Source organism: Apodemus sylvaticus, chromosome 7 (assembly GCF_947179515.1).
Source record: "Apodemus sylvaticus chromosome 7, mApoSyl1.1, whole genome shotgun sequence".
Classification (NCBI taxonomy): domain Eukaryota; kingdom Metazoa; phylum Chordata; class Mammalia; order Rodentia; family Muridae; genus Apodemus; species Apodemus sylvaticus.
In genome coordinates, this window is record NC_067478.1 from 111,394,748 (window position 1) to 111,420,658 (window position 25,911).

The window sequence follows — 25,911 nt, forward strand, 5'->3', positions numbered from 1 at the left end:
GGGAGCCCCAGGCTCAGGGAAAGACCTTGCCGTAAAGGAATGCTTGGGAGTTTCAGGACACCCAGGGCCCTCTTCCTCCAGAGAGGTGCTGACCTGCAGATCATGTGTACATATGCTTACACACACACACACACACACACACACACACGTGCATGACCTGCAGTGTACACTTATGCTTACACACACACACACACAGGTGCGTGACCTGCAATGTACACTTATGTTTACATAGACACACACACACACACACACACACACACACACACACACGAATGAAAGTGTTCTTTGTACAAGCCTGAGGACCTGCTCAGCTGCTGCGCCTGGGCGAATGTAGAGAAGTGAACTCACAGAGCTGTCCCCCCAGCCTCCAGATACCTCCTCTGCACCCCACATGTGCACACACGAGGACGACAGAGTTTCCAAGAAGGAATTTAATCCATCATAGTAAGACATTTTCAGCTTAGAAAAACATCTGAACAAGGGTTTTAAAGCAACACACAGAAGAAGCCTGAGATGAGTCCATTCAAATCATCTTTGTACACAGCATCCCAGAGTCTCACCCCAGCCTATCCTGGAGAAACGTCCCGACAAGTGCAGCAATCAGGGTTTGCAAAAATAAATAGATTTAATACATATGTGCGATATCCTTGAATATCCAGTGAGAACTGAGCCAGGTGCCCTTGGCACAGCACAGGGCTCCTCACAAGTGTCCTGGTGTGCTAGCTGGGCAGAGTGCCCGCATGTCCTGAGCAGTGGGCAGGCGATCTACCCAGGAATCCAAGCAAGGCCACCACTGTCTTCTTAGGTTACCCATGTGACAAATCTGTGGCAATTTCTAAATATTCTTCCAAGTTCCCCCAAATAGCCTGGATTGTGGGATTTCTTTTGGTTTTTAGTACACAAGGTCTCACTACGTAGCCCAGGCTGGATTGGACCTCTGACGGGCCTGCCTCTGCCTCTTGAGTCCAGGATTAAAGCCAAGTGCCGCCACACCTGCACCTGGCTGACTTTGGGCTTTAAAACCAAGCATGGAGGCCTCCCCGCCCCCTCTCCCATTTCCCATTCTGAAGCAGTGTCTTACTGTGCAGCCCAGGCTGGAGGTCTCTGGGAGAAAGATTGTGTTGAGTCATTGTTACCAGGGGGGCTGAACAACTCTGTTGTGCAGAATCACAAACTACCAGGCAGAGGTTTAAAGTAAACAAACAAACAAGCAAACAAAACAAAACACCAAACAGAGGCCCTGAGTTCCACCCAGTACTGAAGAAGGCAATGGATGCTTGGAGCCTGGCCACTTCCTCTATGGTCAGTGATTCGGGGCCACTTCCGGCCTGAGGTTCCATCCAGCAAACAGTGCAACCTAAGAGTACAGATGTGGACCACGTGGGTGCCCCACCCAGACGGGAAAGTGCGCAGAAGTGCAAGCCTCACAACGGCCAACGGGCTAGGCACCGACGGAGGTCCTGGTGACCAGCCACCCCCGAGCAGCAGGACACTTAACCAGCGCAGGCCAGGACTCCTGAACAAGGCAACCAGATGTCTCAGGCACTTCATAAATATTAAGGGAGAATGGCGACTCAGGCCTCTCCCTCCAGGAACAGGTGAAGTTTTGGCAAAGGCATGAGCAGACATCCCTCACCGGCAGCTGCTGGCCCCAGGACCCAGCAGGATCAGTACCGAATGTCATGAGTCACTTTCCTTGCTTCGAGGGGGTGGCGGAGTCAGACAGGAAGGCTCTCGGGGTGAAGGTCAGTGCAGGTAGTCCTGAGTTAAGGGATTGGCTAGGGGACCTGGGACCCTGTCACTGGTACCTGCTGTCTCAAGTTCAGACCAGCAGCCTTCTCTCTACCTGGGTCTCTTCCTCCTCGGAGTTAGTGTTCAAAGAAAAATCCCAGGCAGAATTCCCATCTTGACCACAGTCAGTAGTAGCCTTTTCTGTCCCCAGACAATAAATATATAAAACAGAACCTGGGGCAGGCAGGCGATGGGTGTGGCCCCAGCCCAGCCTTGAGCAACACAGGGCCCACCGAGGTGGCAGGAGCAGTGCAGGATGGGGGTGTGGAGAACAGGTCCTTCCCGGCTAGGCGTGGCAACGGATCCTGGAGGGGGAGAGGCTGCTCTCCCAGCTGTTCATGCCACGTCGTCCTCCAGGCTGACCATCTGTCTCTGTCAGCAAACCGGAAACACAGGAAACAATCAGACTAATAGGGCTACACACATGGCCGGAATCCACCCTTTTCCCGCCCCCGGGTCCCCCACCTTCTGCCCCTTGCACAGCCACCAGAGGTGGCAGAACACCTAAGACTACGGAAATCCTCTTGTGAAGGATTCAACGAAGGCTCACAATGCCTGCCTTCTCCCCTCACTGCCAGGCTCTCTGCTCGCGCCCCATGTATCTCCCGTTTCTTTTTTTCTTTTTTCTTTTTTTTTTCTTTTTTTTGGTTTTTTCGAGACAGGATTTCTCTGTGTAGCCCTGGCTGTCCTGGAACTCACTCTGTAGACCAGGCTGGCCTCGAATTCAGAAATCCACCTGCCTCTGCCTCCCAGAGTGCTGGGATTACAGGCGTGCGCCACCACTGCCCGGCTCCCGTTTCTTTTTAATTTTTAGAATCTCTCTCTCTCTCTCTCTCTCTCTCTCTCTCTGTCTCTCTGTGTGTGTGTGTGTGGTTTCTCTGTATTAAAGTCACGTGTGCCTGACGCCTGTGAAAGCCAGAGGTTATCAGATCTTCTGGAACTGGAGTTATAGACAACTGTGAGCCACCATGCGGTTGCTGGGAATTGAACCCAGGTCCTCTGGAAGAGCAGCCAGTGCTCTTAACCACTGAGCCATCTCTCCACTCTTCCCTTGTGCTTCTTAAGCACATTACACCCGCTCTTATCACAACCTGAAATCTTTGCCGTGGACTTATCCTCTCTGTACAATCTAATCCCCACTCGGAGGACACCTTCTCCGTTCCACGCCACAGGGGATGGAGACGGACTCTGGCGTGCTACTGCTACTGAGCGCGATACCCTAAGCCCTCCCGGGGGGTCCTAGGCAGGCTCCACCACTGACTCTGCACGCCCCTGGTTTGGACTTCCTTTCGTTCCACGCCTGTTGAGGTCTCCTCTCTCTCACGAAGGGCACACTCACCGAGGGGTAGGTATAGCCGTCCTGGCTTCGGCAAATGTGGAGTTCATCCTCCGTGGTCTTCTGGTAGACTGGGTTGTCAAAGTTTATGCTGTTGATGTTCCTCAGCCGCCAGTTCCTCCACAGTAGGATGGCCCCAAAGACAAGGAGGATGACCAGTGCTGTGGGGGAGGGGCGTGGTCAGGGGCGTCCAGGAGACCCTGTGCCAGTGAAGCTATGGGCATTCCAATCCTGGCTCTTTTGTGTGACAGAGATGTGTTTTGAATATAAACTTACACTCACCTATCATATAAAGAAAAAACCAAGGCGGGTGGGTATATGGTGGTACAGCATTGACCTGGGAGCCTAACACCTCAGGGGAGTGAGGCAGGGGGATGCTGACTTCTGAATCAGTCTGGGCTCTATACACTGGCTCTGGTTCTATCTTGAGATTCTGTCAACTTTGCTGTTTGTTTTATTTGATTTTATTTTATTTTTTCTTTTTTTGGTTTTTCAAGACAGGGTTTCTCTGTGTAGCCCTGGCTGTCCTGGAACTCACTCTGTAGACCAGGCTGGCCTCGAACTCAGAAATCCACCTGCCTCTGCCTCCGAAGTGCTGGGATTCCAGGCGTGCGCCACCACCACCCGGCGCTTTTAATTGTTTGAGACAAGGTCTCACTTGGTAGCCCTGGCTGTCCTGAAACTCTCTGTAGACCAGGCTGGCATCAAACTCACAGAGATCCTGCTGCCTCTGCCTCTTGAATGCTAAGATTTAAGGTGTGAACCACCATGATTTTTATTTTCACACAGAATCACAATTATCTTTTGAGACAGAAACCCACTGTCTACCTACCCCCTTGCAGGTCTAAGAGTCTGTATGTAAACCAGGCTGGCCTTGAAAAACCTCAGAGTTCCTCCTGTGAGATTAAAGTTGTGTGCTGCCGCCACCAGGGAAAGTTATTTGTGATGAATGAGAAGGGGGCAATGATTCGAGGCAGGCAGGGGGATTCCATTTTGGGTCAGAAAGGCGAGGTGGCCCAGTTGGCCAGGCGTGGAGGCCCACAGGTCAGCACTGCCGGCAACACTCACCAACAGGGAAGAAGATGGACAAGAACCTCACACCGTGCGGCGGCTCCTCCTCGTTCCCTCTGCCAGCCATGTCGCCCTGGACTGCAGTAAGGAAAGGGTGCGGTGAGGAAGTGAGGGGAAGGATAGACGGGGCAGGACAGACGTGACAGGACAGACGTGGCAGGACATGTCTACCACCCTGTTAAAGTTCAGGGAAACCTGGGATGTTACCAAGGTTCCCGCAAAGTCATGTGGACTTAGTGTGTAGGCAGCTGGCCTCCAGTGTCCGGAGGGACTAGGATGCCAGGGATCTGCACAGAAACTGTACCACACAGACACCTAGCACAGTGGGACCGGCAAGATGGCTCAGTGAATAAAGGAGCTTGCGGCCAAGCTCACTAACCTGAGTTTGATCCCAAGACCCACACGGAAGGAGGACAGAATAGCCTGCCACAGGCTCTGCATAGTGACCAATTCCCCAACCCCACTAAATACATCACTGTAATTTTTTTAAAAATGTAGTACTTAGGAAATGAAGGTCGGTCGGGCCTGGCTGTTACCTTGGTGGGACACTGTCACCGACTCCACTGTGCTGAGCCCTGGGGTGTCCACAGGCGGCCTGGAAGAGCTGGTGGCTGAGGGACCCTCCGTGTGCTTCGGTGGCCCGGAGGCAGATGTCCCCTGGGTGGTCAGTACAGTGTCGACTGCTGATGGGGAAATAAAGATGTCCTGAGTGCCAGGGACCGGGTGCCACACTGACACCCGGCCCTGGGTGGAACGCAGGTCACCATCATCAGAAGTTGAGCGGAAGAAATGAGTAAGTAGCCGGTGACACTGTGCCCTGTGCAATTCCTGAGGATTATTCCAGGAGGACCTCAGACTTGTGATCCCTTTGCTTTGGGCTCCAGCGTGTTGGCAGAGTGTAGGTATCTGTTCTTACAACAGATCTGCAAATGCTGAGTACACTTGGTCCCTGAGATGGTGAGAGTGGCCCCGAAAATCCACACGGGGGAAACTCAGCCACCAAATTCTTACTGACGAGAGGCTTTTTTGTTTTAACTTTTTTGTTTGTTCGTTTCTGAGACACAGTTATACCATGTAGCTCTCTCTGGCTGTCCTGGAGCTTCCTACTATATAGACAGGCTGGCCTCAAACTCAGAGGTCTGCCTGCCTCTGCCTCCTGAGTGCTGGGATTTAAACACCTGAACCCGGGGCTGTCTCCGTGGCCCCTCGTGGGCACGATGCTTGGCAGTAAAACCTTACAGAGGTAATTAAGAGTTAATGAGGGCTGGGCAGTGGTGGCACACAACATTTCAGAGGATTTCCGAGTGCAAGGAAGGCCAGCCTGGTCTACAGAGCAAGTTCCAGGACAGCCAGGGCTATACAGAGAAACCCTGTCTTGAAAAAAACAAATCCAAAAAGCCAAAAAAAAAAAAAGAATAAATAAAATGGGAACATCCACTTTAAGTCACTGGGTGACACTGTTCCCCATGTCTACCAGCTGAGACCTCTCATATCTAAAACTAGGAGCCACATCGGCCATGCTTTCTAAATCACCCAGTCTCAGGCAATCTGTTTTAGCAACAGAAAACAGACAGAGACAACTCCAAACCGAGCCGTTCTCAGATCACGTCAGCAAAGAGAGGTCTTCTTACTTGACACCCTGGTCTGAAGTTTGGAGACAACTAGACCCCCTAAGTGTACTTGCATCTGAGATGGGCAGAAACCCTCATCCATGAGCCCCAGACAGCCGGGTGTCCGGTCAGCCTCTGCAGGCTCACGCAGGCACAGCTCTGGGACTTGAGCCCCTACCTGGGAGGCAGCTCCGCATGTCCTTGGCCAGCAGCTCGCCGTCAGGGCATGCGCAGGTGAATTTGGGTGAGTGGGCACTGATCTGTGGAGCGGGCAGGCACAGGTACTGGCAACCACCATTGGGGAGGGCTGTTGTCTCACACCAGTTCACGCCTGGGAGGAGGAGGAAGAGAGAAGTTCGTAGCGAATAAGCTGACGACTGGCGAAGTCTAGAAACGTTCTAGAGCAATGGCTGACGGTACAGGAAGGGCTTGAACCCATCTTCAAATAAGCCAGAAGAATCCAGAAAGGTCTGGGACAGTGGCAGAGAAACTTATTTGCAGGCAGGGGCAAAGCTTACCGCTAGGTTGTGTCACATTGTGGAACAGGACAATGTCCTCTGGGGACAAGAGGTTTTCAGCCACCAAATTCACATCTGAACCAGTGAGGCGATTGGCACTGAAGATGGCTTCATTTATGACATCTGTCCAATACACTTTGTCCTACACAGGTGGGATGTACAAAGGGGACGGAGCCGGTTAGCCACTGCACAGCACCCAGCACCGCACAGCACCCAGCACCGCACAGCACCCAGCACCGCACAGCACCCAGCACCGCACAGCACCCAGCACCGCACAGCACACAGCACCGCACAGCACAGCACACACCACTGCCCCCTCCCCCGGTCTCCGGGGTTCTCTAAACATACGCAGTGCTGCCTGCGGCAGGAATGCAGCAGAACAGTCTCCCGTGCTAACCATTTTCTCTGTGTATGTTGCACGTGTATACACACGTTCATGTGCTCTGCACACGTGTGTGAGGTGCGTGTGCAGGCCACGGGTTGATGTCAGGGATCTTTCTCAATCAATTTCCCCCTTAATTTCTTTTGTTTTTTTGAGGTCGATTCTCTTTGGATAACAGCCTGGAACTAGCTCTTCAGACCAGGCTGACCCCAAATTCAGAGATGTGTCTGCACTGCTTCTCAGGGTGCGGGACTGGAGGTGTGCAACACTACTGCCCGCTCTCCACATGACTTGGAGAGACAGTCTCTCCCTGAGCCTGGGCCTCGCTGAGGCGACACCGGCTGGAAAGGCTGGCGAGCCCCAGGCGTCTCCATGAATCTCGGTTCCACTCCTAGCACTAATAAAGAACAACCAGCTCCATGAACTAGCTGTAACTCCAATAACTCTCTAGATCTCTAGACACGAGCTCTTCCCCAGTCTTGGCTTGAATGGACAAGACAAACCTATGGAAGGCCCAAACTCCCTCACATTCCCGGGGTTCACCTCATAGATGGCCAAGGAGAAGGGGTGGGCCAGCTGGTTCTCATCCTCCAAAATTGTTTTCCGGTTGCCCCCGTTGACATCGATGCTGGAGATAGAGTGGAGTTTGGAATCAACCCAATAGAGGCGGCCACTGGGAAGATCTAAAATGCACAAACGAGAAGAAAATATGGAGAGGTCAAAGGTGAGACTAAGATTATTCAATTGCCTAAATATTCCAGTACGTCCTAGAAGATTCTAAAATGTATGTGCTCTGCCCTCTTCCCTGTGCCCAGCCCCCGCAGGCTAGACGACCCGCAGACATACCTAGTGTGATGCCGTTTGGCCACTGGATGTCCTCTGTCACCAGTGAGTGGATGTCCACACCATTCAAACCCCCTTTCTTGATCTTGGCAGGCGTTCCCCAATCCGTCCAGTACATGAAGCTGGGAAGACAGCAGAGCAGACCCGAGAGACATGAGGCTCTGCCAGTGCCGACGAGAGGCCGCTTATCTTCGAGGATCGAGCTCAGAGCCTCACGCATCCGAGGCAGTCACATCTTCCCCTCAGCGCCCCACCCTTCCTCCTGCACCACCTACAGCTTCTGCAGGGTTCTCCCACTCACAGGCTGCCCCTGGATGGTCAGCCCCTCTTGAAGTCTAGAGTGAAGCCCGGCATGGTGACACACACCAGTACCGCCAGCGCTTTCAGAGGTGCTGCGACAAACACACAAAGTCCAAGGGACCCATGCCTGAAGTAGACAGACACTACGAAACCACTGCTATGTGACACGCATGTGGCTCACAGGGACAGAACATACGAGGCGGAGACGGGTGGTGGGTGGTGGGTGGAGTGTGCTTCCCAATAGATAACGTCTAGAGCTGCTGTGTGTTGGGCCCTGACCGGTCAGGAGAGAGATCTTATAGACCTGTCTGATGTCCATGGGCAGGCGGGGAGCAAGAGGGATCCTGTCTATTGTGTGCATGTGCATGACGTAAGTGGACGGTGGAACATGGTCTCAGGAAGGCCAGCCGTGGGGCCAGCAAGATAACTTAGCAGGTAAAGGCCCCTGCTGCCAAGCCTGGCGACCTGAGGTCGATCTCTGGAACTTCCATGGAGGAAGGAGAGAACTGACCCCTGAAAGTCCTTTAGAAGCCTGTCCTAGCCTGGGAGATTTGGGTACAAATTAAGTGGTTAGCATCGAAAGCCGTGCACCGCTAGGCCAAGTTGCTTTCTTGTACGGGGGTGGAACCCGGACCCTCCTGCATGTTAGGACGGTGCTTCAGCGCTGGCCCCAGCCGCAGGCTGCGACACTGTTTCTGACAGTGGCTGTTTTTGACTCACCATGGCTTCCAGTGCATGAGTGCGAGTGAGTGTGTGAGCGTCTGTGCGTGCGCGTGTGTGTGCATGTGTGTGCGCGCGCGTGTGCATGTGTGCGCACATGCGCGTGTGTGTGCGTGCATGTACATGTGTGCGTATGCACGCGCGCACGCATACGTGTGTGTGTGTGTGTGTGTGTTTTTGACTCACCATGGCTTCCAGTGCATGAGCGCGAGTGAGTGCGTGAGCGTCTGTGCGTGCATGCACGTGTGCGTGCGCGTGTGTGTGTGTGTGTGTGTGTGTACGCGCGTGTGTGTATGTGTGTGTGTGTGTACGCGCGCGTGTGTATGTGTACTTATGCTACATTTGGGGGCTTGGTCCTCTCCTTCACTGTATGTGTCCCTGGGATTAAACACAGGTCGTCAGGCTGGAAGGCCTCATCCACTGAGCCAGGTTTGGTTTAGTTTCTTTTTTAAGATTTTGTTTTGTCAGGCAGCGGTGATTCACACCTTTTATCCCAGCACTTGGGAGGCAGAGGCCAGCAGTTCGAGGCCAGACTGGTCTACAAAGGTAGTTTCAGGACAGCAGGGGCTACACAGAGAAACCCTGTCTCTGTGTAGCCATCACATCCAGCCCACACACAAACAAAGATTTTGTTTTTAATTATGTTTATGTCCCTGTGTCCCTGGGTAAAATGTCTTACAAGGCCAGAGGCATCAGATCCCCGGAATCCTTGCTAAGCCTCCATTTTGTTTTTTGTTTTTTTTTTTTTTTTGAGATGGGAGCTCACTCTGCAGGCCAGTCAGCCTGTAACATAACCCCCTCAGGGCTGGGACTTCAGGTCTGAGCCTTGGTCTTTCACAGACCACCAACAACTCCGCCTCCACATCTCTGTCCCCCCTGAGCTTGGGACCATCTCACATTGTCCTGGGCCCAGCTCTGGATCCCCGCCGAGGGTCAGCTCTGAGGACACTCACCCATGCACGGGGTCTACTACGATGGCTCTGGGTCTGGACCCCAGCTCCTGGAACAGCGTCCTCCTCCTCTTGCCTTTGGTGTCAGCCACGGACACACTGCCCGGGACTGAGTCTGTCCAGTAGATGTTGCTGTGGATCCAGTCCACTGCCAGCCCGTCAGGGGCATGCAGGTCCCCACCGATGACGGTGTCATAGGACAAGCTCGGGGCCTGGTCCATCAGAGCACTGAGGCAGAACAAAGGGACCCCGTCAGAACCTGGGGTCTGGGCCTCCCTAGGGGACAGGCTGTCAGAAGGGTGACAGGGCCACAGCGCACCTGTAGATCTTTTGTTGGGACAGGTCAGACCAGTAGATTCTATTGTTGGCCACCTCGGTGTCCAGGGCCACCACATTCTTCAGGTTGGGGATCACACTGGTGTACTCGCTGCGGTCCAGGGTCATCTTCCGTACCTCATGGCGGTTGGTGAAGAGCAGGTAGCCTACGGAGCCTGGGAAGCCACGCAGGGCGGTGAGGAATGGGAGCCAGGCTCATGGACGCCAGGCAAGAACTCTGCCTACGAGCCCCCGCCCCCGCCTCCAGAATCCATTTCTCTAGTAAGCGTAACCGGGAAGGTAGCAGAGGCCCGGGTCACACTTTGTGCCTCTCCCCATCTCCCACCCCGTCAGAATATGGAGTAGGACAGACAGAGTCTGGGAAGGATGAATACGGTGAAGGCGGTGTCTCCAGGTCCCCACTGTAAGCCCCCCCCCCAGCCAGAATCCCGGAGAGCTGCCACACCCAACTAAGGAAAGGCTTAACAGTTCTGAGCCCTAAAGAGGAGCTGCCCGAGCCCCCCCTCCCCCCCCCCCCCCGGGCCCCAGTGCTCACCCACAGCCTTGCAGGCCCTGCTGTGAGGATCCATCTGGAAGCCGGCCCGGCACTCGCACTTGTAGCCACCCTCGAGGTTCACACAGAGCTGGCTGCAGGTGCTGGGCTCCTGGCACTCGTCAATATCTGCGTGCGGACAGGGGAAGGGTTTGTCCAGGGAGAGGAACCCTTTCTACAGGAGAACAAAAGCCGTATCCTCCAGGAGCAGAGGGGTGCCACCCTCACAGCATCCTGACCCGTCATCCCCCTGTAGTGAGCAACTGCGGAATTCACCCATCCACCTTCCCTTCCCTTCTCTATTTTCTCCCATTATTGGTTGTTTTTCTGTTATTTATTTATTGTTGGTCTTTGTACGTAGGCCTGGTGGGCCCAAAACTCATTATGGAGACCACCCTGGTCTTGAACTCAGATATTTGCTTGCCTCTGTCTCTCAAGTGCTGGGATTAAAGGTGTTGCACATCACACTGAGCTCTGTTTTCTGAGACATCTCACACAGCCCAGGCTACATAGAAGACCTTGAACTTCTGAGCCAATTGCGACACATCCTAAGCATTAGAATTACCTGTGTGGGCCACCATGCGAGGTTTGCAACACACTGGGGACAGAAACCAGATCTGACTATCTGGGAGGCAAGCGGTCTAACCACTGAGCCCTCACTCTAGTCAGAACCTTGCTTCTCAAGATGAGGGTCCCAAAGGTGGGGCTGCCGCTGACGCACTCGGTTCCTAACCATCAGGCCAGCACTCAGTGTTCACCCCTGGAACTCTCCTAATAACCCTAAGAAGTGGGGACTGCACTCCTGCCCACCGAGCACATGGGGAAACTGAGGCACAGGTTCAATGGGTGGTTGGACGTACTGCTGACCCACCTTCACACCTGTGGAGGTCCACCAGCCGGAAGCCACTGGGACACAGGCACTCAGAGCCAATCTTGAGGTCCTTGCAGATGTGGGAACAGCCACCATTGTTGTCCAAACACTCGTTGGTCTCTGCGTGGGGTTGGGAGAGCAGACCGGCTGTTCCAATGCCATAGACTTTGCCCTGGAACCACTGTGCCACTGCACTGTCTTTGCAAAGCACTTCCAAGATCATTCACTGTATTATCTTTAATCATGTGTAATCATGATTCTCTTTAATCATGTGTGTCTGTATGAGGCTGTGAGAACAGATGCTCTCAGAAGCCAGAGGCACTGGAGGCCAGGAGATGGATCCCCTGTGGCTAGTCACAGGCGACCAGAGCCACCTGACCTAGGTGCTGGGAACCGAACCTGAGTCCTCTGGACCACCAGCCCGTGCTCTTAATGGTTAAGCCATCTCCAGACCAAGACCATATTGACATCAGTGCCAGGGATCTGAACCAGGGCCTCATCCCCCAGCCCCCCAGCCCCCCAGCCCCCCAGCCCCACTCAGGCCTGTCCTGCCACAGAGCCAAAGCTCTGTCATGTCTACGATGCGTAGCGAGCCTTTTGAATGCTGTGGGGGCGCTGGCTGGGCTCAGGGCCCCACAGTGACTGCATGCTGACGCCATGCCTGCCACCCCCCACACCGCGCTCTACCCAGATCCCCAACACTCACTGCACTCCTTGATGGGCTCATCCGACCAATCCCGGCAGTCCCGGGCGGAGTCGCACACCTTGTCCATGCTGATGCATTCCCCACTGTGACACTTGAACTTGTTGGGCCCGTCGCACTGTGTCACTGAGAGCGGCAAAGAGAACAGTCAGGAGGTCGGAGCGACAGGGCCTTGCCTGTTCTCTGTGAGATCACACTTCAGAGCTGGGGTAGGTGGCTCAGTGGTACAACCCTAGCCGAGAGTTCCCGGGGAGGGGCTGGGGCCGTGTGAGGGGCTGGGTGTGTGAGGGGCTGGGGGTGTGTGATGGGGTGGGGTAGCCCTGCCTTAAGTCTCACTTTGTAGCCTTACTGGCCTTGAAATATAGTCCAGGACACTGGAATTTAAGGAGACCCTCCTGCCTCAGCTCCCAGATACTGGGATTGCAGGGCTGTCCCAGCATGCCTGCTGTAAGGAGTTTCCCACTAGTGTTTTGACTTTTGTTCTCTGTGTAGGAGACCCGGGACCTCGTGTGGGTAGACAAGTACTCAGTCACTAGACCAAGCCCCTGGGGACGGACGGGGTTGCTGGGAGCTCAGCAGGCAGACAGGAAGTTAATGTTTAACAGGAAGAGAGTTTGCTTAGATGCTGCTTGATCAAACAAGTCTTGGAGAGAGACCTCAGCAATGGCTTCAGAGACACGTGACTTGGTGGTTGAATTGGGTTTTTATATAGCGGTCTCTGTAGGGTCCAGGCTGGCTGTAGGTTTGTGTGTTTCCTACCTCAGACTTGGGAATACTGGAAACAGAGGCCTGTACCGCCATGCCTGGCATGGTACTGTGCAGTTAAAAAGAATTAGTGACACCTTACCCTAGCAAGAACGGGAAGTCACACAAAAGAACAAAAAGAGAGGGTTTTGTTTGTTTGTTTGTTTGTTTTAGTTTGTTTTTTGGTGACAGCTGTTTTCAAATCTGATATGGAAGCAGGGCTGGCCGGGACCTCCTGCCTATACTGCCTGTGTGTGGGTGTGGGTGTGGGTGTGGGTGTGGGTGTGGGTGTGTGCGCGCGAGCGCGCCCATGCCACCACACAGGTGCATGCGAGGTGAGCGCTCCACCAGCAGCTCAACCCTAGACCACATCATTTTATGTTATGTGTACTTCTTCCAACTTGCAGGTCAGGGGGCAGAAACAGTGTCACCAGGCCAGATGAGGAGAGTTTGATCTCAGGACACTCATGGTAGTAGGAAGGAATCAGTTCTCATCAGCTCTGGAATGTTCTTTTCACAGAATTGGATTATATGTAAATCCCTAGGGTCTCAAGCATAAAGCAGTTTCTATGGGGACTGCGGCTCCCTTGGTAGAGCACGAAGCCCTGGGTTTGATCCCCAGCATAAACTGAGCGCGGCAGCGCCCTTGGGAGCTGGGGGCAGGAAGATAATGAATTCATTGACAGCCTCTGCTACATAAAGAATTTGAGACCAGCCTGGACCACACAAGAGAACCCGTCTCAGAAATAAACAAACGGAAGGACCGAAGTAGGGGATTCTATTTTGTAATCCAGCTAAGTGGAAGGAGGTTCAGAGGGGCCAAGTAATGCTCAGATACAAACAAACAAACAAACAAACAAAACAAAACAAACCCACAGCTGAACCTGGGTGATGGAGCTCTGAGTTCTAGGCCAGCCTGGTCTACAGAGCGAGTTCTGGGACAGACAGGACTACACAGAGAAAACTTGTCCCAAAAAACATACAAATAAATGAAAAGAAACTAAGCCTCCCGGAGGCCTGCCCCCTCCCCCCTAATCCCCCTCCCCCCATCCCCCCACGCCCCCCACCCTGAAACCCGCAGTACCCTAACTTCACAGAAATGCTTAGAAACAGCAAGGCACTGAGAGGTGGGAACAGGGGCAGGAACCAGTGAGGAACAGCGGTTACCATTGACACAGCCGAGTTCGTCGCTTGTGTCCTTGCAGTCATGTTCACCGTCACACTGGCGGCTGCCGTGAATGCAGGAGCCATCGGCACACTGGAATTCATCAGGTCGGCAGGTGGCCACGGCTGGGGAGGACAGATGACCATCAAAAGAAGCACGGACACCCTCCTCTGCTTAACTGTAGTTAGACGGGCCGGCAAGATGGCACGGCAAAGGCTTGCCAGCAAGCTCAAAGCCTGAGCTCAGTCCCTGGAATCTTCACCGTGGGTGGTGAGAACTCACTGGTGGAAGTTGCCCTCTGCCCTCTATAGGTTCCCACACACATATGTCATGGACACTACTGCATGCAGGGGATTGGAACCTGGGACTCACACATGGGTGGTGTGGTGGTCTGAATGAGAACGGCTCATGAGTTTACTTGGAGCACAGCACAGTCTGTGGAACTATTCAGGAAGGATTAGGGGCGTGGCCTTACTGGAGGAGGAGCATCACTGGGAGCAGGCTTTGAGGTTTCAGAGGACTCTCCTCCTTCCCAGTTAGCACTGTCTCTGTCTCATGCTTGAGGTTAAATGTAAGCTCTCAGCTACAGCCCCAGTCCTGCCTGCCTGCCTGCCTGCCTGCCACTGCCACCAGAGGAACCCTGTCTGGGGGAAGGGGGAGGACACAGGACACTAAGAAACTTGGTAAGTGAGCCACAGACTTGGCCCTCTTAGAAATTCATTGTTCCAAAGAAAGAAAAACATTTTCTAACCCATCTTTGGTTGATTTTTTTAAAAAAATTAATTTATTTACTTTGGTTTTTGAGACAGGTTCTCTCTACGAAGCCCCGGCTTTCGTGGAATTCACCACGTAGAGTAGGCTAGCCCTCAACTCACCTGCTTCTAAAGGTATGTGACACCGTACCAGCCCTTATCTTTGGCTAATTTTTAAATTTTTTGGGGGGGGCTTGGATTTTTGAGACAGGGTTTCTTTGTGTAGCCCTGACTGTCCTAGAATTCACTCTGTAGACCAGGCTGGCCTCGAACTCAGAAATCCGCCTGCCTCTGCCTCCCAAGTGCTGGGATTAAAGGTGTGCACCACCACACCCCGCCACCACCACCCCACCCCCCGGCAATTTTTAAAATTTTATTAACAGTATGTGTGCACACGCAGGTATGTGTTCCTGTACATTTTGGCTCTTCCTTCTCCCCGAGTTGGGGGGGGGGGGGTCTCTCAATGAAGTGGGAGCCAGGCTGGCAGCCAGCCAGCTCCAGCCATGCTCCTGCCTCCACATCCCACACCACGGGTGGTAGGTACAAGCTTGAGCATGGCTGTGCTGCTGGAGATTCGAACTCAGGACTTCATGCTGTGGCAGCAGGTGCTCTACCTACCCAACCAGCCCCTCACCCAAAACAAATCAACTTCCTTCCTGGGCAGTCTGGTTATTGCTAAGCAAGCTCCCCACGCAGGGCCTCACCGCACTCTTCCTCATCCGACTTGTCCTTGCAGTCCGCTGTGCCGTCACACACCCAGCTGCGATGGATACACTCACTGCTGCGACAGTGGAACTCGAGGGAGGAGCAGGGGCTGCTCTCCCGTTCGGAGGACGTGTCGCGGCCCCCGCAGTTCTGTGGCCACTCATCGGAGCCGTCGTCACATTCCACGTCCCCGTCGCAGGCCCACAGGCTGGGGATGCACGCGGATGAGTTGCAGCGGAAGTGGGCGGGGCTGCAAGTGGAGACCGCGCAGTGGGCCTCGTCAGAGCCGTCCAGGCAATCACGGTCTCCGTCGCACACAAACTGCCGGGAGATGCACTTGCCATCCTGACAGCGGAAGTCATCCAGGGAGCACGTCTTGGGAGCTGCGGGGGTGCACAGGGAGGAGAGGGCCCTGTCAGGCGATGGCTCACTCACACCACCACACACCAGCCTAGTCACAGACACAGTCACACCACCACACTAGGCGGGGTCGAGCCACATCTTAGTGCTTTAGGGTGTGTTGTGAACTGCTTACCTTGCTAACTGTATAAACTACACTCTATTGAAGGTATGTACGTATGGGACAACCTACATCATACATAGATAATATTCAGGGTTCTGCACGCTTGTGTCCCCAGTATCCACTGCAGGCACATAAGCAGTGTGACATCAGCACACTGGCATCTGGTAAACCAGCTCTGACTTGATTCCTAACCCAGCTCAGCCTAAGGCAGGGAGGCCTTCATGTGCAGCGTACACGGGGGCTGCCTGGCCAGTCTCCAGGGCTCCCCACCTCAATAAATGCTTCTGACGTTCATGAGGAGGCACGATCGCCCCAGGTGGGATTTAAGCCTAAGCCGTAGGAGCAACCACACCAGAACAAGGTGGGATCCACTCAGGAAAAGAAGCCTCGTGCCTCTTACCCCACAGGGCTGCTGGTGGACTCAGCGCAAGATGGGCCAGCACACATACACAGGCACACGCACACACACCACACACACTCACACATACACCCATACACACACACACACACACACACACACACACAAACGTACACACATGTGCACACACAGACATACACACAAACGTACACACATGTGCACACACATACATACATGAGCACACATGCTTTCACATAGACACACACACACAGACACACACAGACACACACACACACACACACACACACACACACACGCATGCCATACCCAGGGGTCTGAGCAACACTTACAACAGCCTTGTTCGTCGGAGCCATTTTCACAGTCGACCCGTCCATCACACCTCCAGGAGTCAGGAATGCATCGGCTGACACGGCCTCCACAGCTGAATTCGTTGGATCGACAGGTGACAGACACTAGGGATAAAGAGGGGCTATCACTCAAAAGGAATATGATTTGGTCAAGCCAGGTCTATCTCCCTTGTATGTGTGTGTGTGTGTGTGTAACCATAGCATACGTGGCAGTCACAGGAAAACACACAGGAGTTCCTCCTCTCCTTCCACCAGATGGGTCCCAGGGATCAAACTCATGTCATGGAGTTTGGCCACCAGCACCTACACCTGCTCAGTCATCTCAACAGCCCCACCCTGTGCAGCACCATTGTGGACTAGTGTTGTGACTGCAAATCTCAGCATGAGGTCAGGTGTGGAACCTTCCAAATCCACCATCATAGCATGCAAAATACTTTGGGTTTTGGATATTTGGATTAGGGACGGTCACCCCAGCCTTCTTTAAGTTTACAGTTGAACTTAGCATTCCTGGGCCACTCTGGGTGGATCCCAATCTGGGCAAGAAGGCCGGGGCTCCGCACAGCAGTGCAGCCCCAGTGAGGCCAGGCCTCGGCTCAGCGGAAGAGCCCCTGCCTGGAACACTAGGCCATGGGTTCTTGTACAACCACCGACAAATACAGGGGACTCACTGCACGTCTCAGGGGACTCGTCGGAGCCATCCGGGCACTCAGGACTTCCGTCACACACCCACTTGCTGACGATGCATTTCCCGTCTCTACACTGGAACTCGTTCGTGCCGCACGAGTCTTCTGCTGCAAGAGCAGAAGGAAAGGAAGGTGTGTCAACAGCGGAACACAAAGATGGTGGCCTCGGCTAACCGCCGAAGGCAGCAGAGAGGGCAAACGCACCCAGGGTGGCCAGGGAAGTCCCGGAACCCGAGAGTCGGACAGCCGAGGGCCAACAAAGCCACACAAAGCGGAAATCTTTCAGACATTAATATTGACATCTGGGCTGTTGAATAAAAAGTATAAAAATGTATCAAAATCCCCCCCCTTCCCAGACAGGGTTTCCCTGTGTAGCCCTGGCTGTCCTGGAACTCACTCTGTAGACCAGGCTGGCCTCAAACTCAGAAATCCGCCTGCCTCTGCCTCTTAAATGCTGGGATTAAAGGCGTGCGCCGCCACCACCCGGCTAAATTGTATCAAATTTAATTGGTTAACTATTTTTAAGCTTTATTTTGAGAAGGGGTCCCACTGTGTAGCTTTGGCTGGCCTTGAACTTTGTATAGAACAGGATGGCTTTGGTCTCACAGAGATCTGCCTGCCTCTGCCTCCTGGGTCTGATCTGCCACCCGATCTCCTGATACTGGTACAATACTAGTCCAAAAGTTGAGCCAAGTAACCAACGGCTATCAGATCTTCATGAGAGGGAGCGCAGGTGTGAGATTAGAAAGGGCATGGATGGGGTGGGGAACACGGACAAGCACCTTCTGCTAAAGGGACACAAGAATGAGATGACCCCAATGACCTTCTGCTTCATTCACATCAGTGCCCTGCTCCGCCATCCCTGGAGACGCTTCCTCCTGCAGCAGATGGGGACACACAGAGGCCCACAGCTGTGTCGGGATGACCCGCAACTATTGTGTTTACTGGCTATGAAAAAGTATGGCCCAGTGTTGATAACTGTCAATTGCTGGGCAAGTGAGAGACCTTGGAACTCTCGGTACTGACGAGGACTAAATCCCCCGCCTGGGGGCTCGGGGCACCCTGCCTGAGAACCAGGAGGCGGAAGAGTTGGAAGGGCTGGAGGAGAGCAATGGAGCAGGGCCTCCGGACACAACCGGACTGACACAGTGAACTCACAGACAGACACTGTGACAGCGCGCACAGGATCTACACAGGTCCAAGCGAGACGGGGCCAAGCCCTGAGAGGAACCTGGACAGAGTTAGACCTCAGCCCTAACTCAGAAGCTATCTCCGACTGCCAACCCACCGCTTACAGAAGAAAAATTAGTTTTCTCCAAGGAAGTCTGACTGAGCACACAAACCACTCCTAAGCACAGGCCCCGCAGCAGTACAGGGCCGACCAGGGAACTCCGCGGCGGTTCTGGAGATAGTTTTCACACGGTTTCTTTGGGCTTTTTCTTCTCCCCCCCCCCCCTTTAACCTTACTAGTCTTGCTTGCCTTTTATGGTTTCCTATTAATTATGTTTTTATAGACTTGGCATGTATGTGTGCCTTGAGTATGCATGATTTTTCCTTTGCTTTTTCTTTCTTTTTTTTCCCTCTGTTTTGTTTAATACTCATTTGATTATTAATGTTATTTATTTTTGCCTGTTTGATTTCTAAAGAGAAAGAAGTGGAATTGGGGGAGGGGAGGAAGGATCTGGGAAGACATGAGGGAGAAGAAATCATGGTCAGAATATAACTGCACGGAAAAAAATGATTTCCAATTCAAAAAATATTAATGTATGGGTCACCCGCCATGCCTGGCCAATTTTTAGAAATTTTGTTTGTTTGTTTGTTTTTGTTTTCTGTTTTTTGGAGACAGAGTTTCTCTGTGTAGCCCTGGCTGTCCTGGAACTCACTCTGTAGATCAGGCTGGCCTCTAACTCTGAAATCCGCCTGCCTCTGCCTCCCAGAGTGCTGGGACTACAGGCTTGCGCCACCAACGCCCGGCAATTTTTAGAAATTTTAATGTTATTTATTTATTTACATCCCAAAAGCTCTCCCAGTTACTCCTCCCAGAGTCCCTCCCCCCAGAGGGCGGTCCCACCCTCGGCCCCGCCCCCTGCATGGCATCTCAGAAGGATCCGGAGCTCTTTAGTTTCTCCTGCAACAGTTTCTTTGTGTAGCTCTGGCTGTCCTGGAACTGACCAGACTGGCCTTGAACTCAGAGATCCACCTGCTTCTGCCTCCCGTGGGCCACCGACCACTGTCCAGCTTCCGGAATAGAAGGAAGAAGCCTCAGTAACTGAAATTCCGCCCCCCCCCCGGGGGTCCCCTCTGCGGTTGCTCCCTGCCCTGCTACACTGTAATTCTTTCTGTTTCTTTGTTTTGTTTTTCCCCTTCAACAGTGTAGCTCTGAGTACCCCTGGCAGGCCTGGACCGCTCAAGGATTTGGATTAAAGGTGCGTAGTACCATATTCATGGGCGACCACATGCTCTCGCTCAGCGGCTGCCCTGACTAGGAGGTGACTCACTCGCTCCGCATCTGGCCAGCAAAGGAAATGACTCATCAACTTCTCTCTGAGGGCAAGGCCACTAGAATTCCAGGAGTGGCTGGGTCCTTACAGAGGAAGTTCGGAGGAGCTGTGGCAGAGGGCAAGGGAGTGTAGATCTACACTCTCACTTGAATGACACACGAATCGGGGATGTGGGCGGGAAAAGACCAGCCACACCCAAAGCCGGGGTGTGTGTGTGTGTGTGTGTGTCAGTGTCAGGTGGCGAGCCTTTGCCCGGCGTGCACAAAGCCAGGTCACGCTCCCAGCACTGCATCCACCAGGCAAGACGGTCCAAGCCGGCCAAGCCTGTCACTCAGGAGCTGGAGGCAGGAGGATCACTACCACTTTGAAGGCAGCCAGGGTTTCAGAGCAAGACCCTGTCTCTATAACAAAAACCAACCAAACAAAAAAATTAGTAACGTTTAGGGGTGCACACCTGTCATCCCAGGGACCCCTTGGCAGAGGTGAGGAATCTACAAGTTTGTGCACAACCAGGGTTAACGGCAAATTCCAGGTCAGCCTGGGTCATAGAGGAAGAGCTCCTGCCTCAGGCAAACAGAAGAAATACAGAAGGCTTGCAAGGTGGCTCAGTGGTAAAGGGCTGGCCACACCCATCTGAGCTGGATGACAGAAGGAGAGAATCCATCCAGCCCCTGTCCCCAGAAGTCCATACATACACAAAACAAACATACAAATACTTGTAAACATTTAAAAGCAAGCCAGGTGTGGTATGCACACCTTTAATCCCAGCATGAGGGAGGCCGGTGGATCTCTGTGAGTTTGTGGCCAGCCTGATCTACACAGTGAGTTCCAGCACAGTCAGGGCGATGGACAAATAAAATCAGGCAGAAGGCCAGGCACCACGCACACCGCACCTCGGCAGCCTTGGCCCTCAGATCTCGAACGTCACGAATGACGAACCATGAACAAGGCCACAGAAACTGAAAAGGGGAAGGGTAGAGACAGTTCTGGAGTTGTGGTTTCCTTGAAAGGCACAGATACATTCTATGACTATGTTTTCATTTTAGCCCAGGTGTGGGGCACAGGGCTGCTTCAGGTTGTCCACAGCAGCGGACTAGGATGTGCTTCACGTTCCAGCAGGGGCGTGATTTTGCCAGCGGCAGATAGTTTCTGTGATTGGGTGACAATTCTGGGGGCTATTCAGAGGGTGTATGAATGCTAGGGCCCAGAGAGGCGGGTGTGTTGTTGATTGACTGATGGTTGGTCATGGTCCATTAAGCATTGAGCAAAGAAACAAGAAATTAGATATCCTAACAGCAAGGATCAAACTTGCCCCAAGAAACCCGATGCCCCTAATAAGCAGGAAGTAGGCTAGGAATAACGTCGCCCCTTTCTCCCTTTTTTCTCTCCTATCTATGTTTGGGGGTTTTAAGGATGGAGGAGGGTGGAAGAAAGAAGAATCCACAAAGTAGCAATGCCAGCTACAAGGAGGGCCTCAGTCCTGTTTCCCCCACACTAATAAGTACTCCCCCCCCCCCCGCCCCGCCCCGCCCTGATGGAATGCCGGGGTGTGTGTGTGTGTGTGTCCAACACCCTGCCACTGGTTTCTTTCCCAAACTGAGGACAGATGGCATGCAAGGAAACCAAAATAAGCTGCAACTCATAGCACACACTTTTTAATCCCAGCACTTGGGAAAGCAGAGGCAGGAGGATCTCCATGAGTTTGAGGACAGCCTGGTCTACAGAGTGAGTTCCAGGACAGCCAGGGCTACACAGAGAAACCCTGTCTCAAAAAAACCAAACAAAACAAAAAGAAAATAAGCCAGAATAAAGGAGGTTAAATCATTTGCCAACACACAGGGCGCTTTGAGCTCCACCCGCAAGGACAAAGAGCAAGCCCACAGACAGGTGTTAGCTTTCCCTGTAATTCCAGCATTCTGGATGCTGAGGCAGGAGAGTTACAGTGAGTTCAAGACCAGCCTGGACTACGTAGTAACTTTTATTCCAGCTGGGCTATATAGGGAGGGAGACCCTTCTGAAAATATAAACGTGGGTCATGCAGGGGATACTTCCTGGTGAAAAGCTCCTTTAGGCAAGAAGAGACCAATACAGGAAAACCCTCGACTAGTCGGAAGTGACTGGGTCTGGCTAATGTGGAAGGGACCCAGCCTCGAACACGACACTAAGTTTCTGTAGACCTTAGATTCATAGGTCACACCAGGTTACACTTTGAACAATTTAGACAGAGCCAGGAGACTGAAAAATCTAGTCCCTTGGGCAGATGACAGTGACAAGCAAAGCTATTGCCAGAATTGTTTTTAAATAGTGTTCTTTTCTAACGGCTGGCATCCTGGGTCATCTCATCCACCTGACAAAATTATCCTTCTCCTGATAAAGACCTGCTCCCCCCTCAGCTGTCCATCAGAGGCGTGTTTTTTGATGTGGGGAGGGGCCTAATGGCTGGTTCTAAGTCAGGGCAGTCGCCTGTTGTTATGGGAACGAAGCCCAATTGGAGGTCAATCCTGGTGAACAAACATTTACAAAAGTGTTTCATGGTAACCCTAAACATCAGGGAAGGCACCGACATTTCTAACCGGCCTGGTCAGTCAGTATGCGCTCACCCCAGTCACAGCACAGGCGGTGCCCATTTTACTGGGTGTAACTATCGCCTAAGGAGGTTTGTTAGTAGACCCTCCGTAGCATCTGTTTTACTGTGTCAAGGTTCTGCTGCACCAGGGGCAGCTCGGGAGTGAAGGTCCTTGCCAGCCTCAGTGGCAAGCCTAAGATGTCTTCCATCTGGGGACAACTCCTGCCGTCTCCACCCGCTGGATCAACTCCATGCTTAGCAACCAAAGCTGTCACGCTCCTCAGGCCCAGAGGGTGCAGATGCTGCAGATATAATTAGTGCAGAAGCCAGTGCCAAAAGCTCGGCCAAAGAGCCAATCACAGAGGTGGTTAGAGCCAATCACAGAGGTGGTTAGAGCCTTATCAGGAGGAAGCGGGAATAAGAACCTGGCGCTCAGAGGCAGGAGCATCACCCTCCAGGTTTGTGATCTCAGGGATGCGCAGGTGAGAGGCTCCCAGAGCTCAGGAGTCAGAGGCAGGGCTAGCCTGAGCTGTACAGTAGACCCTACTTAAAACAAAACAGAAAGGAAGACAGAGGCTGGCACAGTTGAACTGTCACAAGGACAGCCTGGACTACATAAAAAATTCAAGGACAGCCTGGGCTTCAGAGTGAGACACTGTCTCCCCAAAAATAAATAAATGAAAAGAACAAGAGAAAAAAATCCAACCTTATCCAGTGTTTTACCAATTTTACTCAGCAAGAAATTCAACAGAGACGGCAGAGAGGGCAGGGGCCCTCGGCCTTCCGGTGAGCTCAAGGCTTCAGAAAATGATTTTTTTTTTCTTTTTGTTAAAGAAGGCAATGATGGGTAAAACGCAAGCTGAACAGGGTATCTGGTCTAGCCTTGTCTACAATTATAACAGGATGGCTGAGTGTTTGCCTCAGGGTTCAGCCTGGTGCTCTCTCTGCCTGTCTCTCTCTGAGTCAGGGGTTCACCATGTAGCCCTGGCTGCCCGGGAACTCATAGGGATCCACCTGCCTCTGCCTTCCCGGTGCTGAGGTTACAGGTGTGCCCCAGGATGCCCAGCTTAGCCAGGCTGTCTCAAGGAAGCACCCCCAGGGATTGGAGAGCTGACAGCCACTCACAGCTAACTAAAAAGAGCCCCTTCCAAGCTCCTGCAGGCTCAGAACCGAAGCTGGTTCCGAGAAGAAAAAGTAATTAAACTGTTCTTGGCCAGCCAGGCTGACGGTAACCCCGGCTGGGGCCTGCATCCCACGCATGACCCTCGGTTCTATCCATGGTATCCCCACATCCTGGCGTGGTGGCACATGTCTGTCATCCCAACACTCCCGAGCTGAGGCAGGAGAATTAGGGGTTTAAGTCATTCTATGTCTACAAAGTGAGGGAGAGGTGGCGCATTTGTCCCAGTGCTGCAGAGAAATTGTTGATGAGATTGGAACATCATCTTAACTTCCTGTCCAAATTCCAACGCCTCTCCTAAAAGAAAGTCCATTTTATGGGGCAGCCCAATCCAACACATTCAGAGAGTGGGAACAAACCCGGCAAGAATCCTCGCCGGGTCCCCGCCCTCCCTGGCTGATGGTCTCGGCTACCGCGGTCTGGGCTGCCAGAGGAACACACCTGGAACCGGAACAAGGAAGTGGGGGGGATAAGTGAGGGACTGAAGCCTCACGGGGACCCAGCCGGCCCGGATGTGTAGCCCCACCCGACCCGGGAGGCCCATTCAAGCCGCGCCCCTGCACCTCATCCTCTTCCACCATTGGGCGAGGGGAGTGGCTCGAGGCTCGCCTGTTCCGGCTACACCCAATAGGATCTCGGGGGTGCGGTGGGAGGTGGAGTTAGGGCGGAGTTTTCGGGCACGCGGCTGCAGCGGGATTTGAGTTCAGCTTTGGAGACCCCCTAAATTCTGTACCTACAACTAGCGACTCCAAAGTTGAACAGCTAGGCCGGGTTCTCCCCAGTCCTTAAAATGAATGATGGGAGCCTTCCTCTTGGATTCCCTCATACATAGCTCTGAAGAACATCGCTAACTCGGGAGAGCACCCACCCGTCTCCCCCAAACCCACTCTGACTCCCTACAACTCTGGCACTCTATTTCCAGAACAGCTCCCTCCAGCCGCGTGGAAAGGGCATCACCGCAAGTTCGCACAAGTAGTTCTATTTCTCTTATTTCTCCACCAAAAAGAAAACCACTCGGGGCTCCCCGAGTTCGGGGCGGCTGCCCCTGAGTCCGGGCGGGCAAGCTCCCGGAGCAAGCCTTACCTGCAACTCCGGCAGCAGCCAGGAGCAGGGCGATGGCCCAGCGCAGCATCAGATCCGCGGTGCTCATCCTCAGCCTCTGCGATGCGTCCTCACTTGGCTCACAGACCCCCGGAATGATCCTGCTGCCTCTGCAAACACGGGGTCACGGGCCTCACGGTGTCTCGGCTGCGAGCCCGGGGTCGCAAGCCCACGGAGTCCCGGCTGCAAATCTCCGCCGCAGTGGTCGGCCGGCGACTACCCGCGCGCGGACAGAGTCATTCCCAGCGCTAGGGGCGAGGTCTCTAGGCGGGGGAGGAGTCTGCAATGGGGTGATTTTCAAAAATCTTCACCTCACTGCGGGGGAGGAGCTTGGAACGGCCGATGTGACATCGGCTCTTTAACCCCTGAGGCTCCCACTGCAGTGGGAAGTTCCTCACGTTCCTCCCTCAGAATTTCACCCGCTTCCTGGACGCTTAGCCGCCCACTGCTGTCAGAATGCTAAAGGGATGACCCACGTCCTTCCACACCCTGGGTCGCCTTCTGATATTTTCCTTTCCACCTCCAAAGGAGAACAGAAGTGTGGGGAACCCCCCCCCCCACACACACACACACGATTCTTGTAGCAGGTTGGCTCGCCTTTCTAGGAATGGGCGCATAGATTTCTGATCTAACTACAGCTGCAGGTTCTGTCCATAGAATGTAAATAAAAGCAAGGAGAAGTGTTATTAAACCGTGCCGGGCGGGCGGGTTGGCTTAGTGGGTGAGAGAGGGCGCAAGCTTGAAGACCTGAGTTTGACCCCTGAGAAAACATACTGGAAAGACAGAGAACTAACTCCGGCAAATTGTCCTCTAACTTCCATATACACCCCTCTCCATTAATTAAAATTAATTAATTAATCACAAACAAACAGAGCCGGGCAGTGGTAGCGCACGCCTTTAATCCCAGCACTTGGGAGGCAGAGGCAGGCGGATTTCTGAACTCGGAGGTCTGCTTGCCTCTAACTCCCCTGAGTGCTGGGATTAAATGTGAGCTCTTACCACCTGTCAAGAGACCCCATTTCAAAGCTAGAATTGAAGTTATTTTAAATAATCCATCTCAAAATCAATGGGGTCTTTATCTTCCTGTGTTGACAGAATGTTGATTCCTCATTTATTTCCTTAGGCACCTGTTGGCACCATGATTATCCTTTGCCAAGGAGTTGAACACACAGGAGGACATCTCTTCCCCCGAAGCAAAAACAACCAAATGTGACTGTCCCCCCTCTTGACACTAGATGACTAAACCATAAGGCTGTCACAGAGAAGAGGCTTTGAAGAATCAAAGGCTCCTGGGATTGGCTA

At 53.1% G+C, this 25,911-nt stretch overlaps 1 protein-coding gene across 2 annotated transcripts; it reads right to left on the reverse strand.

Annotated features, from left to right (window-relative positions):
- Window positions 1-416: 416 nt before the first annotated feature.
- Ldlr (low density lipoprotein receptor) lies at window positions 417-24,887 on the reverse strand. Of its 2 annotated transcripts, none has more exons than XM_052188885.1 (18): window positions 24,592-24,887; window positions 17,247-17,369; window positions 16,561-16,683; window positions 15,329-15,712; window positions 13,875-13,997; window positions 11,967-12,089; window positions 11,261-11,380; window positions 10,393-10,518; window positions 9,841-10,012; window positions 9,525-9,749; window positions 7,555-7,673; window positions 7,252-7,391; window positions 6,327-6,468; window positions 5,987-6,139; window positions 4,735-4,878; window positions 4,196-4,276; window positions 3,131-3,288; window positions 417-2,163 (listed from the first exon to the last, which is right to left on the reverse strand). In XM_052188885.1, exons 1-18 carry the CDS (start codon window positions 24,656-24,658, stop codon window positions 2,128-2,130), a joined length of 2,559 nt encoding a protein of 852 aa, XP_052044845.1. In that variant the 5' UTR covers window positions 24,659-24,887; the 3' UTR covers window positions 417-2,127. The 2 variants fall into 2 exon arrangements, with proteins under 2 accessions (XP_052044845.1, XP_052044844.1); XM_052188884.1 differs by having other exon boundaries at window positions 4,735-4,881.
- Between the last annotated feature and the right edge of the window lie 1,024 nt (window positions 24,888-25,911).

Excerpts from the sequence above, each read along its gene's own strand:
- Ldlr (XM_052188884.1), bottom strand. The coding sequence starts at position 24,658 with ATGAGCACCGCGGATCTGATGCTGCGCTGGGCCATCGCCCTGCTCCTG. Across the intron at positions 6,469-7,251 it reads TCTCCTTGGCCATCTATGAG|GACAAAGTGTATTGGACAGA; the intron begins GTGAACCCCGGG and ends CCACCTGTGTAG. Across the intron at positions 3,289-4,195 it reads GTCCATCTTCTTCCCTGTTG|CACTGGTCATCCTCCTTGTC; the intron begins GTGAGTGTTGCC and ends CCTCCCCCACAG.